We start from the raw sequence: 15,002 nt of genomic DNA on the forward strand, positions 1-15,002 counted from the left end.
AGGTGGAGGGGGACCACCTCGCTCTCATTTTGCTTGTTTTACATCTCTGACTTGGTGTTTTACTGGCTCTTAATTCCATGCAGTCAAACAGGATATTCTGGGGTTATAGAAGTTCTTGGGATGGCTTTCAAATAAATCTCATATTCAGAATACATGGGACTGCTGAGAGGTAAATAATACACACTCAACGCACCTGAATAGAGTCAAAGGTCAAGGTCAAACTTATCCTTCAAGCAAAGGAGTTAGTCTTTCTTGCTTATGGCAATGTTTTTTTATTGGAATTCTCAAGCTCATTTTGATTTCTGTAGGCATATTTTATTTCTGCTTAGATCTTCATTAATCTATATGGTAATTTTTGATTTATACTTCAATACTTTGCCTTTCTGAAAATATCACATCCTTTTAATTAAACTCGGAGCACTATTGTCAGGCAGGAAAATATTATACTAATTTTAGAGATAAGTAAAATGATGCACAGAGAAGTTACATTGACTTGTCCAAAGTCACACAAAGGCCTCTGTTGGAACATTATGTAGGAGTCCTGATTCCAGTTCCTTTCTCTAAACACTAGAACATTCTCCCTCCTCAGAACCTAATCCAGTAGGTGCAACCCATCTCCCCAAGAACTCTATGCATGATTGTGCTCCTGGTCATGAGCAGCCCCAATGTGATCAAACATTGGGGAGCAGCTGTTATTGATATGTAAATCTGTGAGAAGGAGCTGGAGAATTCTAATGGCCCCTCTTAGAATAGAATAGAATATCAGGGTTGGAAGGGACCTCAGGAGGTCATCTAGTCCAACCCCCTGCTCAAAGCAGGACCAATCGCCAATTTTTGCCTCAGATCCCAAATGGCCCCCTCAAGAATTGAACTTACAACCCTGGGTTTAGCAGGCCAATGCTCAAACCACTGAGCTATCCCTCCCTTCATAGAGCGGAACCGAGTGCTGCATGCCACAGCTGAGAACGGACTATAGTTTCTGTGGTATTGGGTAACCCCAAATGTTCCAAAAACATGTCAGTTCTTTCCTATCCCCTAAACCTTGACTCTTAAAAAAAGATAATTTGAGGGTTCTTTTTAGTTGCCTGATGACTCTTGAGCCTTTGGGGTTCATGGTTCCAAGCTTTTCACTGCAGCCAAGAGGGCTAGGAACTTTTGTCTTTTTAAATGAAAGTTGAGATTCTCACAATCACATGATTCCAGGAGCTGGGGCTTTCAACAAATACCCGACACTGAGATTGGCAATTAAAATCATGAGAGCTGGTAACAACTGAGAACAACGCACCAACCACCAGCATCAAGGCTCGTGAAGGAGGAACCAGTAGCACAGAATTGAGGAAGGACCATCTGTGTATATAGCGGCCACTTCCATGGGTCTCAGAGTTTCTTCTAAGTGGGTCCCCAGGATCTGCAAGGTTGGAAGGGGAGGGGCTCACTCCCTGTACACATTTCAGGGCCACTAAGCCCTCCTACTAGATGGGATGCTTTCATGGAGTTTCCAGTCTGGCTCTTTATATCCAATATATGTATTCTATTTCTATGACTCAATTATCACTCAAAGTTCTGAATAAGCTTCCGAAACTGCTCTCACCAAGCTAAATTTTCGTAACACAGAAACTGAATTAAAAATGAATATTCATATAGTAGTACTAATAAAGTTAGCATTTAAAAATGGCTGTTTCCTAAAATGTTTAAAAACACATCTTGATGACCTTTCTAAGCACAGCTTCATTCTGCAGGCATGGAAATGTTTGCATTGCCATGGAAACAAAACTAAAGACCGCTCATGCTGGGGGGAAAAACCCCAAGTTATGGGGTGATTGTGGGGAAAAAAAAGCTAGAGGGATGATATCTTTCAGTGTGTACATGAAATGGACATGATGTGATGCTGACTTCTCTGGATAGAAGGATTTTTTAATTTAGTTTTTCACTGAGATTTCCACTGGCTGAAGGGTTATTTTTGATACATACAAGGTTGACACTAAAAGCAATCAATATACATGTATACAAACTATAAAAGTACAGAGACATCTGTGAGTACAGACTAACACTTCTTCTACCAATTGCTTTAGAAAAAACAGACAATCGCAAGTTTACCTCGAGAGGAACCACTAAGTTAAAATATGAATCATATTTTTCTTTGTATGAATGTAGTTATTCATGAAAGAGTAACAAACCCAGCATTTAATTTCTGATCAAACAAAACATACTTTCTAATTTGGCTAAACTGAAACATCAAATGCCAAATGACTAAAATGCTTTCTAACCATAGTTTTGCTAGCAGCTTGATAGGTATGCAAGGCATGCAGATCATTTCCTGCCAAGGCTGAGAAACATGGGTAGGCCTGAGATAATAGGGCTGGTGTGCTTGAAAAAGAACAAGGTTGTTAATGTTGTAGTTGATTGCATTTTTTGGGTGGCTCTTGGCTTCCTTTAAACCATCCCAGGTACTTCCTGTGGTCTGACTTTCTTTTAGCTCTGAATGACAGAGGGATCAGTAGGAGACAGGATAGGGATTTCCAAAGCATCACAATCGTCAGTAAGGAACACTAAGTCCTGGGGAAATAAGAGCAATGATTAGTTTTATAAATGGGTGATAAGGAGGCAGAAGACAGTGAAAATATCAAGGTTAGGGACTGATCCAACTCCACTGAAGTCAATGGCAGTTGGATCTGGCTGGAAGCAGATGTTATAGTAGCAATGTACGTTCATTGACATACCCTCCTGCAGAAGGAGATCATAATGGTGTACAGGCTCCGGATCTTTTCCTTCAGAGCACTCACTTGTGGCACTCTTTGGCAAGCGGAGTATGCCACAAAGTTTCGGAGTTTTGCCAACACGCAATAATTCTGCAAGGCATGGAAAGGGTGATTTGTAAAACTGTTTGGATGCAGTACTGGTGGGTTTGCACTACCCATTGGCCACTCTGAAATATTCCCTTTCATCAGAATGGAGAACTCCCAACTCTGTGTATGTGTTTTTAAATAAACTATTTATTACATAAACAATCAGTATTTCATAACAGGGTTGTCTGCTCCCTCTTTGTTTTACATCTCTGACTTGGTGTTTTACTGGCACTTAATTCCATGCAGTCTAACAGGATATTCTGGGGTAACTGCATAGACCCTGCCCCTCCCACTCCAGTCTTGGCTCTCATAGTTCAATAGCATCACTGGCTTCTTTTTATGCTCTCTAGTAGAGGATAATACTAGCATAACCCTCTGGAGTTAGTGGAATTATATGCAGGAGAATTTGGTCTATTCCTTCAATAGGAGCATCTCAGTTTGTTACAATATACAGTAACCAAGATCTTTGTCATAATTTGCCTCATTCCCACTGGACAGTGGTGTAAAGGTCAGGTGGAACTTTGTTCATAGCACTTTATGTTGTCAAAATACTGCACAAATGTTAACTAATTTCACCATGTTCCTATAAAGCAGGTGAATAAATTACCATCCCCATTTTGAAAACAGAGAAACTGAGGCACTGAAGTTAAATTACTTGCACTTTGCCATGCAGTGAGTCAGTGGCAAAGCTGGGAGTAGAACCAGGAGTTCTTGGGTCTCAGCCCTTTACTGACTTCTTTAGATTATGCTGCCTCCAGCAAAATTTAGGGGTTTTTCCCAGTTGTTTGTGAAGAAAGCATAACACAGCATATTCTACTGCTTAGCACTAGAACTTAAGGTGCTTGCACAAAAGAACATGTCACACATCCTTTGTGGTGGATGGACATGCATTTATTATTATTGCTGCCATTCGTTTGTCTCCTATGGAAAACTTTCAGAGAGCTCAAGAAGTGATGGTTTCTTTTTTAAAAATCAGCTCAGCAATGCACTCCTCCACTTGAATTTGTTAAAATAACAATTTGTATGAGCTAGATATGCCACATCTGGAAAGAAGACACAATGGTCTTGATTCTGCTTTTGACCTTTTCACTATTCTCATGCATTCCCATAAATACATTACTTGCTGGTAAAATTCCATTATAATAAATATACAAATGTTATTCACTTAAATGGTGATTTAATCATTTCCAAAATTTAAAAACCACAACAAAAAGCCTTCAGGAAAAACATCTTCATTTTTAAATGAGATCCTACAGTGCTGCTTTTCACTGTTTCTCTCTAGTCTGGTTAGACTTTCAAAAAGTAGCTTCAATACATACTCAAAGTAGGTCCCATACTTGCACTTTTTTTCATTAGCTGCTTTTAATTCATGGTTGTAAAGAAGGAATAGTGTAAACTTACATGTATGTCCAAGTAGAGGTTGGGCAGCATCTCCATGCAGGGGTCCTGTAGTAAAGAATAGAGACGTTGCCATTTTTTTTTTCCCTAGGGAGATTTGTTTCAAAAGCAACAATCTAAGTAGTGTTTTAGATCAACTCACCACAGGTTCAGTGTTCTGTAAAGTCTTAAATGATGCCATGATTTCTTTGCTCAAAGATAGAATCCTTGAGTAGCATGTTGGAGGAGCTGAACTAATCAACAGAAAAACAGAGAGCAGAACAACCAAACTCAGCAGCATCTTCATTATGGAGAGTATGTCAAATGTTAATGGTTACACAACTACTGATAGGTTTCAGTGGAGTCTAAGTTTGACAAGTGGACTCTCACCTTAAATAGGCTCTTGTATCAATGAAAAAAATGTTTTGGGGTTGGTCCAAACAGCGGCTCACTGCCGTTTTAAATTTCCTGCCAACCTGAGAGCCAAAGCTGCTAGCACTTTCCTGTCCTGGAGCAGGGAAAGGAGGGAGTGAGGATAACCAAACAAACACAACTGGTACACTTTATTCCCTAAAGAAAACAACCCAGTAACCATCTAAAGGCTAACACAAGTATGTGTAATAAGCAACACAGGATTATTGTGGAGTTGCAGACCCCACTCCTGCAACCACTTAGGCACATGCTTCCCATTATGCACACAAGTAGTCTCATTGTGTGATTGCTCACGTGCATAAAGAGAAACAGGTTTCTCTAAGTCTAAATGCTAGCAAGATGGGGGGCCATATATTGTTGTATTAGTTAAAATGGAAAACCATTTAAAATGGTTGTAGTGGCACACATCCTCTGCTGGTCTCGTAGACATTGCTGAATCTGGGAGTGTAGTGGGTTTTTTTTGTTTGTTGCAGTCACTGTTTCTATTGTCTTTATCTACATATTCAGTACTTTGAGATTAAAAGGAGAATATATGTTTCATACTAAAATTCCCAACACTTGACCAGATTCCGATTAATTTCCTTTTTTATGGTAAAGGGATAGTGTAACCCTTTGACTTTAGTCTTTGACTTAAGTCGTGACAGGTTGAAGAGTTTCCTGTCTGATCTTTTGTGGAGATACACTCCATCTTTCATGTCCTTAAACATGCAGTTCAGGAGTACAAAAAAGATTCCAAAGAGTGTAGGGGCAAGAACACATCCTTGCTTTACTCAGCTTTTCTTCTCAAAGCTATCTAAAGTGGACCTGTCAAACTGGACAGTTGCTCTCATGTTGTCATGGAATGAACATAAAGATTTAACAGGGTTGGTGGGCATCCTATCTTTTCTAGTATTGCAAATAAACCTGCTCTGCTGACTGTCAAATGCTTTGGTTAGGTCCACAAAGGTGATGTACAATGGTCGGTTTTGCTTTTTGCATTTTTCCTAGGGTTGACCCAGAGAAACTATCATGTCTATAGTTGATATTCCAGCCATAAATCCACACTGTGTGATTCAGGGTAGACATGATTTGCCAGCTGTTGTAGGTGTACTAAGATGACATTTGCAAAAGCTTTTCCCACTATACTTAGTAGCGAGATACTCCTGAAGTTGTTGCAGTTGCCCTTTTCACCTTTTATCTTTATACAGAGTGGTGCTGATTTATGTCACGCATCTCTTGTGGTACCTCACCCTCTTTCCAACACTTAAGTTGCAGATGATGAAGATATGGTAGTAGGCTGTCTTTCCCTCACTTGAGGATTTCCGCTGGGATGCCATCTGTTCCAGGAGCCTTGCCACTTGATAGAAAATCAGTGGCCTTTCTTAGCTCTTCTACAGTGGGCTCCACGTCTAGCTCTGGCATGACCTGTAGAGTTGGTATTTTGTCCAGTGATTTGCTGGTGATGTATGTTTCTTGTGTGTATAGCTCTGAATAGTGTTCAATGAGACAACTGCTTGCTTTTATCTGTAAGGATTTCACTGCTGTGCAATTTGTGAGGGGCAACCTTGTTGACAATGGGGCCTAGAGCTTTTTTCAGGCCATCATACATGACTTTGAGGTTTCCTGTGTTGGAGGCTGTTTGTATCTCTTCAGAGCTTCACTAAAGTCAAAAAGGTGCTAATCAGGGGACTTTTATTAGCTGATTATGCTGCCCTCATAGTCCACTGTGACCAGGATCCTGGGAGGGGAGGCAGCTGAGGTCACTCAGAGTGAACTGCAAAGAATGGGGCAGACAATCCCCAAAGCTGGTGAATATTCCAGTACTTAGATTTACCAAGCCAGCACAAAACAGATTCTTTATTACCTCACTGGTTGCTCAGAAGCCAACAACGCAGTTCCCTTAAAGTGATCCAGCCTCAGGCCTCCATCCAGATACCTAAGTCAAGAACAAACAATTACTGAAAATCTTTTTCATCATATAAAAGAGGTTCTACCAATCCCAAAGGATCGGACACATTACCTTCCAGGTTAATGAATATCCCAGATCTTACCCAAATACATGCCGACAGCCAATTCTTATTAACTAAACTAAAATGTATTTAAAAAGAAAGAGTGGTTAAAAGATCAATATACATACAGACGAGTTCAATTCTTGAGGCTCAGATTCATAGCAGAGGTGGTGAGCTTTTGTAGTTGCAAAGAGTTCTTTTGGAATTTAGTCCATAGTCTACAGTCCAGTGTCCAATATCACATTCAGAGTGTATCAGCATAACTGGGATCTCAGTCTGGTGACTCAAACTTCCCCTGATGAAGCTTAAGCAGATCTCAGATAAAAAGGATTGGGACCCAAGGGTCTTTTATACAGTTGTCTAGCATCCGCTTGACCATACAGTCCTGGGTAAACAATAGGCTTCTGTTTTCTAAACCTCACCAGTAACTAATTACACAAATTAACATAGGGCAATTTATCCATTAGGCACTCTGTCACAAACTTCAAAGAGACATATAGACAATGACATTATTTCACCCAGATTCATCTAAATGTTAATATTCCGTTTTGCTCTCTGAATTAATAGTTATAGTGACAGACAAGAATTGTCTGTTTACATGGCTAATACTTATGAGTACACACAGACTATTAGTATAACTTTTTTAACTTCTAACACTATAGGTTTACATTTCAAAGTTCTAACATTGAATGGCCCTCATTACCATTTACATGATTTCTAACATGACTTTAAAGGTTGGCTTTGAGACATTCAGCCTGCAAGCTGTTTAACCCTTTCTGGTCGTATATTATACTTTGTATAAGATTTGTTGCAATTATATAGCAGTGGTAGCAATAATTTGCATGATTATATTTTAATTAGACAACGTCACACCCACTATGAAGATCTACTACAAGAACTCATGGACCACCTTCCAAGTGCTTGTCAGGCATTTGCTCTCACCATCAGTATTAAGAAAACTGTTATATTAGGACAAGGGGTTCCACGAAAGCCTTCAATCACCTTAAATGCAAACCAGCTAGAAGTAGTCAAAATGTTGAGCTACTTAAGTTCTACAGTGACCACTACCCTCTCACTGGATGAAGAACTAAATGTTCACATTGGAAAGGCTGACACTACCTTTAGCAGACTAATTAAAAGAGCATGGAACAACTCAAAGCTTACCATTGAGACCAAAATGCTAGTGTACCAAGCTTGCGTCCTCAGCACACTCGTGTGGTGGGGAAACATGGACAACTTATGCTCATCCAGAAAAAAGGTTAAACAGTTTTCACCCATGCTCTTTACGCTGCTTACTCAACACCAAATGGCAAGATAAAGTCAATGCAGAGTTTCTTCAAAGGGCAAATTTACCACGTGTGGCAGCCCTGCTGAAGCAAAGATGACTTCGCTGGCTGGACCCTCTGAGTAGGCTGGAAGACAGCTCCGCAAGTAGCATGTCCTTGGGTATGCATCTATCAGAGGGAACAAGAACAACCAGACATCCCAAGCTTTGCTATAAAGATACATGCAAACGAGATAGGAAAAAATTTGGAATTGATCCTGATTGATGGGAAATCTTGGCAAGCGATCGTAAAAAGCAGCGCCATCATCTCCATCAGGGCATCAAAACAGGAGCTGGCTCCTACAGCTTGAAGAGAAAAGAGCCCATAGGAAGCAAGCAGCTCCTAACCAAGATACATATATTTGCAACAACTGCCAAAGATCATGCAAATCTCAGATTGGACTATTCAGTAACGAGACATTGCAAACCATCTATATCTTAGGCTGCAATTCTCACTCTCCCTCACAGAGTAAAGGATGCCAATAGTAGTGTAGGATCTTATTGATAAGCAGAGCGGTGCCATAAACTCCTGATTATGGACAGGAACTATTTACGGAATGAGGTAATTAAACTTTCAACTACTCTGTGAAGCTGAGCCTGTGACTGTCCTGTCCTGGGCTGCTTTGTTTCTGTCTCAGCAGAGTGTGTGTGTGTGTGTCTCACAGGAAACCAAAGACTACCTCTGGAGCATACAGGAAGTGTAGCACTTCCTGGAGGACTTACTCGGTAGCACATCTTCCCTTTTTGTAGATCCCTTTCTAAAGTACCTGATTGTATTTGGTATAGGTTGTCAGTTTAATTTACTAGCATTTTAGTTCAATCAGTGATTTAATAACCCTTCAGGTTGCTCCAACACAAGGCCCAGATTTTTAAAGGTATTTAGGAGTTGGTCTCTTTAATAATGCAAGGCCTAAATCCTATTTTCAAAAGTGACTTACACTGTTAGGCCTACAGTTGGGTTGGAAATGTTTTTACCATCCCATGAAAACTTTTGAGGTTTCAAAATTTCTCATTCTCCAGCGATATAAAAGACCTTTCAAAGCTTTTCATGTTAAATGACAGACACTAGGATAGCTGATATCCTGCATGAGTCCTAACAACTAGACTGTAGGAGACCTAGGTTCATATCCCTTCTCCAAATCAGGTAGTGCAGGGACTCAAACCTGGATTTCCCATATCCTTGTTGAGTGCCCAAACCACTTGGCTATTGGCTATTCTCAGGTTGGTTTGTTTGTGTACTCTCGTGAGATTTCTGTGAAAAAGTTTGAAAGGCTTCTTTCATACCAATGTGGAATGAGAAATTTTGAAGTATCAAACTGTCATGCTTTGCTCAGTATTGCCAAGCCTAAGTGACTTGTCGAAGATCACACTGGAAGAACATGGTGGAGATGAGAATCAAACCCAGATCTCAAGTCCTAATCAGTGCTTTAAGCACAACACACTCTGCCCTTTCAAGGTCCCTGTATTACAACCTCAATTTTTACAGTGAAACAAAATCTCTCTATTTCCCAGGTCTCTTTCTTTTGTATTTTTTCCCTTAACCTAGAAATGGAAGCCAGATCTGTAAGAAACAACTGTCCTTGTCTCAGGTGCTTGAACTTTTTAAAAGCATATGAATCTTTTTCATAAACGTCTATTTTGATTACCATAATACTTAACAATAACATGTTATACTTAATAACAGCATTTAGATTGCACTTTACATGGTCAAAGCATTTTAGTGTTTTGATTGCTAATCAACTGCAGAGTAGACTAATACAAGGGAAAGAAAAAAAATCATACTGTGAGCTGACAATGAGTGGATAGAGCTGAGCTAATACATCATGTTTTCTTTGAATAATTTATGGAAAATATTTTGAAGTTCACTCCACCTGTGTCTATTCCCCTCTTGCATCCATTTTCTGAGAACATTCCTGTGAATGACATTACTGGCAGGAGTGGTCATGGAAATAAGTTTTAAGCTAAATAGAGAACATTTTGCAAAACTTTAAACTTCATGTGACACTCAAACCTGATTCTTAGTTACTCATCTAATCCAAGAACAGAAAAAAATATTGTGTGACTAATGTATTCAATCTAACAAAGTGCACTTCAGTGCACATGGAAATAATGAGAGACAGACATGACAAGAAGGTTAAATGCAGAGGCCACCGCTTTATTTAAAACTTTCCCCTAACTGGATAGGTAACTTTACCCCAAATACCCAGAAAGGTTGTTCCAGTGCATTTCCCAGTGAGCACTAATGGCCTTGGTAGACATAAGCTTGAGGATGGGTATGAAGGCCATGTCCTCTGCTCCCTCAAGCCTGCCAAGAGACTCTGACTGGAAGCCAGAGTCCTGACCCAGTCCCCTCCTCTATGCTGAAGGTGGTAGGGATGAGATGAGAGGAGCCAGGAGTTGCCTAGGATAGAAGCACTTCTGCCCTCCCCAACATCATCCTACCCAGGCAGCCCAATAAGTTACAGGGACCTTAGTTGGACACTTTTCTTTTTTTTTCTTCCCTAACCCGTGAACTGCACTGGAACCTACTGAACTGCAACAATTGTAATTTAACCCCTCCTCCCCCACCCCCAGACCAGAACTGGATGCGGGGTGGAAGGTGAAAAACCCCACACAGCAGTTAGCCAGCCATTTTTGCCACATGGAAGAAGTCCCTTCCAGACCCCAAAACTGGTGATCAATCAAACCCCTGGCATCACCAAGGATCCAGCAGGTAGGTAAAGGGTGAGGCTGAAACTGGGAGCCCACAATGGCCACCCAGACTAGTCAGCAAGCTGCATCAACCACCCTCACACTCCAGTACCACCAAATGGCAGCCAAATACCTGGCCCTAGCACCACACTCACTGCCCAATGGCAGCAGCAGTGGGCAAGACAAGCCTCCCTCTTCCCCCCCCAAGTTCTGACCCCTGATGCAGCATGTGACCCCTTCCCACACCCTGAGCAGGAAGGAAGGGTTGGTGGGGGGAAGAGAGAAGAAGCAGCTCCCACATGCTGGAACAAAGGGGTGAGAGAGAGAAAGGAGAAGACTCTACTCTGCACTGTTTAGGGCTCAACTGGAGTATTGTGTCCAGTTCTGGGTGCCACATTTCAGGAAAGATGTGGATGAACTAGAGAAAAGCACAAAAAAGAGATGACCTGTGAGGGAAGATTGGAAAATATTAGGAGAAGAGAAGACTGAGAGGGGACAGAATAGCTTTCAAGTACGTAAAAGGTTGCTACAAGGACATGGGGGGAGCGGAGAGGGGTGGATCTGGAGACAGTGAAGGCAGAGGTGTGTCTAAGCTATACAATTCAGATTCAGATCTGAACTCCCCATTGACTGCTTACGTCTAGGTTTTGGTCAGAGACCTGAGGACCATAGAAGCCAAGCAACCAAAAGGTACGTGAGTAGGGAGAGGAGAACCATTTTCATGGAAGGGGAAGGGAAGAGAAGAGAGGGAGCTGGTCTGTAAATCATAAGGTTGTGGTGAGGGGGGTAGCAAAATGGAGAAGCCTAGACAGGAGAAACATATGACAGGAAGACACTGGAGGAGAGCAAGATATAACTTATGTTCAATGTGTGTTATGTGTTGTCTTCTGTGCCTGATTCACAGAGGATCTGACTCTACTATAGTATCGTAGTTGGGAACTGTGGGATTGATCCAAAGCCCACTGAATTCAGTGGGGAATAGCTCAGCCTTTTAGCTGAAGTTGCAGAAGTTCATGCCTGTGGCTCTAGAAGACCCAGGTTCAATCTTTGGTAATGATCAAGGTGATGGTTGTTATAAAGAAACACCTTAATTGTATGTGAATTTCTGTCTTGGTCATCACATGTCATGCAACCATTTGATCTTCACTCTTGTGGTTTATGATGTCACCAGCACCCTTGGTGGAAATTCAACTTGTTGATTTACTCTTTAGTATGCAAAATTCCTTTTAAAAGCAAACAGAAAAAGAGAGATTGGGAAGCATCCTATGACTTAACTACCTACATTTTTGAGCTACATAGTCTTGTTTGCTTTTAAATTACTAAAAAATGAAACAAAAATATTTTTCTAAAAATGAAAGGGCTTGCTGTATGGGCAGAAATTCCTGCCATGTTTGAACATGAACAGTCTACTGGGACTCCAAACAACTTTCTTTATTATCCCTTTAAAGTTGAAGACTTGTCTAGTGAATGTTTATATTAATATTTAGAGGCTGCCATCAGGCACTTCATGAAATGAGCCACTTTTTTAAAAAAGGGGGAAAATATAGAAAAATGCTTTTCTTTAAGCCCCGTGTATTTAGGAATTGATTTAAAACACCTTTCCTAAGCTTTCTGTTGTGACAAAAATAACACTCCTTGCATTTAGAGCTGGGCGGAACTGCTTTAGCAGACTTCAGTCTCTCCATTATACAGAGGTATTCAGAGGCTTACTCTAGATACCAGGACTACCTGTAAGGGCTTATTTACACTGGGATTTATTTATTTTGCATGGATGCAGCTATATTGATGTAACTACACTGGTATGAAGTTTTAGTGCAGATGCACTGTATAGGTGTAAAAGATAGAGCTTGCCTTCATTTGAAACTGGGGTAAACCAGACTTCTGCAAGTCATTTTTGATATTCATGCTCTCTGCTAGTGATTTGCACCTCTTGGTGAAGCTCCAATGGCACACAGATCCCCGGTACAGACAAGCCCTAAGCAACTTACAGTACCTCTGAAATGATGGTTGCCATTATTACTATACAGTAGTAATGCCTTATGTTGGTGATTGAATCCTCTTTGCTGCTTAATCTCTGGTGCTTAATGATTTTATAGTCCTATCTTCGTCCCCAGCATTCCTGCTGTTTCCATATACTAAGAGCAAACTGATATTGCCACTCAAAAAGATATTTATTTTAAATCAAGTGAATAAAAGAAACTAAACCATGAAACAGTCAAGAGTAGAACCCCGGTGTTCTGACTAGGAAGGGTGAGCATATCTGTGTTCATGTCACATGAGCCACACAAACTGAACTCTGGAGGACCTATTAACAGGGAACTGGCACTGTACTAATACCTGCAAGTTACTTGAAAGTTAGATTTCTATACAACACGTATGGAGATGGGGGGACCTTGTGGTCTTAGAGATAGGATTGCCCAATGGTTAGGGCACGAGCTTATAACTCAGGAGACCTGCATTCAATTTCATGCTCTGCAACAGACTTCTTTTGTGATTTTTGGGCAAGTTACTTAAGTTCAGACCCTTAAAAGGTATTTTGGCTCCTAACACTGATTTCAATGCAATTTAAGAGCCTAAATACCTTTTGAGGATCTGGGTCTTAGTCTGTCTCTTCCTCAGTTCCCCATCTATAAAATGGGAATAATGCTCTATCTCACAGGGGTGTTGAGATAAATACACTGACAATGATTGCACAGCTCTAGTCCTGACTCTCCTATTTTGGCAGTGACCACTAGACTTACTGATTCTACTAATTTAGGCTTTAGAGACTTGTCTTGACCACCAAAAAAACTGGGTGGTGTGGTTTTTGTTATGTGGGGTTCTTTTTTGTTTTTTTTTTAAATCTCGGGATAACTGATACACATGAGCTATGCCAAGGGAAAAACACAATGAAAAGCAGACACGTTAGTTTTACCATGAAGTAAGCTAGGTGAGGTCTAGCCTTGAGGAGTATGGGGGTGTCTGTAAAAGGTTAGACTTTTACCTCAATGTAAAACTAAAGTGCCTGGTCTTCAATTTGTTTTTTACCTGGGACAGCTTGTGTGTTAGTGACCCTGAAGTCAAAACACACTATTTCCTAGCAGTGACAAGGCCTAAGCAACACTTCTAGATTCTGGTTTAGATTTAGATCCATATTTGTTAATCTGAGGCAGCTGAGAAACCAAGCCCATCTACTAACAAACTATCCCCTCCACCCCTTTTCCAAAATATGTTCCATAGCTCCAGGCCTTCTAAACACCAGTCATCTTCACTTCCCTTGTGGTCATCTTCACAACGAAGAATGGTGTGAAACTAACAGTTAACAATGAATGCATCAGAGCAGCACATTCAGTGGGCCAAATTAATCTCTGGTGTAAACGCATTAAGGAGATTAATGGCTGGGGTCTGAGCTACCCACTTGCTCGTAAAGGATGTCCCTCTAGATCATCCTGGTAAGGAACTTCTGTGTGTGTGGTGCCTGATCTGTAGCTAAATGGAAGAATTCGTTCCCCAGGACTAGCTCTCCAGCACCTTTCAGCAGTGTTAATTCACTAAAACACACGCAGTGAAATGAATGAGATTGAGAATGCAACTATGTATAATCAACTGGTTCAACCTAAACAGAAATCCAGGGAGACTTCTCTGGTGCATGCTGTAGCTCAGCAGGGCTTTCTCAGTACCATGTTAGCCCGGTAGCAGATTGTTTTCCATTTATCCTTTTTTACCAAGAAACTAACATCTGGTCAAATGTCCATTGCTTTGTGTATCTCTGATTGTAAACAGCTCTTCCAGCAGAGCTAAAACAAATCCTCAAATCAACTAGCTATGATGAGCAAAGTTCCCAGCTCAGATCCATGTAATAGACGGTGGCTCTTTTATTCTGTTGTCTCCACATACATAGATCTCATACTGTGTACAAACTTTATGGATGAAATCCTGCCCCCGCTGAAAACAATGGCAAAACTCACTGTCTTCACAGAGCCAGGATTTCCCTTTAGGTATCAGGAAGCCACCTTTGCAAGCTCCTTCGAGCTACACTGGACACCAAGGATCTTCTCCACTTTGCATGGTGTGAATAACTCTGCCAAGTCCAAGAACATGGAGAACAGGCCCTGGATGAATGAAGCTCTACTGACTACAGTCATGTATGTTGTGAAAATAACTGGAGTTGCTTTCTGTTCAAGAAATTGAATAAACTTATTAAATATATCAGCCAGGCTCAGGAATAGAATTAGGCAAAATAAATCCTCAAGCATGACAAGGAAAAGTAAATAATGGAACATGAGAAAAATTAGTGTTAATATGTATGCTGTGTATCAAATATACTTGTCAATTAAAAACCTTATTTTTATTTCAAATTCTTCA

At 40.7% G+C, this 15,002-nt stretch overlaps 1 protein-coding gene across 1 annotated transcript; it reads right to left on the reverse strand.

Annotated features, from left to right (window-relative positions):
• Window positions 1-1,908: 1,908 nt before the first annotated feature.
• On the reverse strand, window positions 1,909-4,611 carry CYTL1 (cytokine like 1). The gene is made up of 4 exons (XM_073340131.2): window positions 4,387-4,611; window positions 4,248-4,292; window positions 2,721-2,849; window positions 1,909-2,556 (listed from the first exon to the last, which is right to left on the reverse strand). Exons 1-4 carry the CDS (start codon window positions 4,528-4,530, stop codon window positions 2,473-2,475), a joined length of 402 nt encoding a protein of 133 aa, XP_073196232.1. The 5' UTR covers window positions 4,531-4,611; the 3' UTR covers window positions 1,909-2,472.
• Between the last annotated feature and the right edge of the window lie 10,391 nt (window positions 4,612-15,002).

This window comes from Lepidochelys kempii, chromosome 4, assembly GCF_965140285.1.
Source record: "Lepidochelys kempii isolate rLepKem1 chromosome 4, rLepKem1.hap1, whole genome shotgun sequence".
Taxonomy (NCBI): domain Eukaryota; kingdom Metazoa; phylum Chordata; order Testudines; family Cheloniidae; genus Lepidochelys; species Lepidochelys kempii.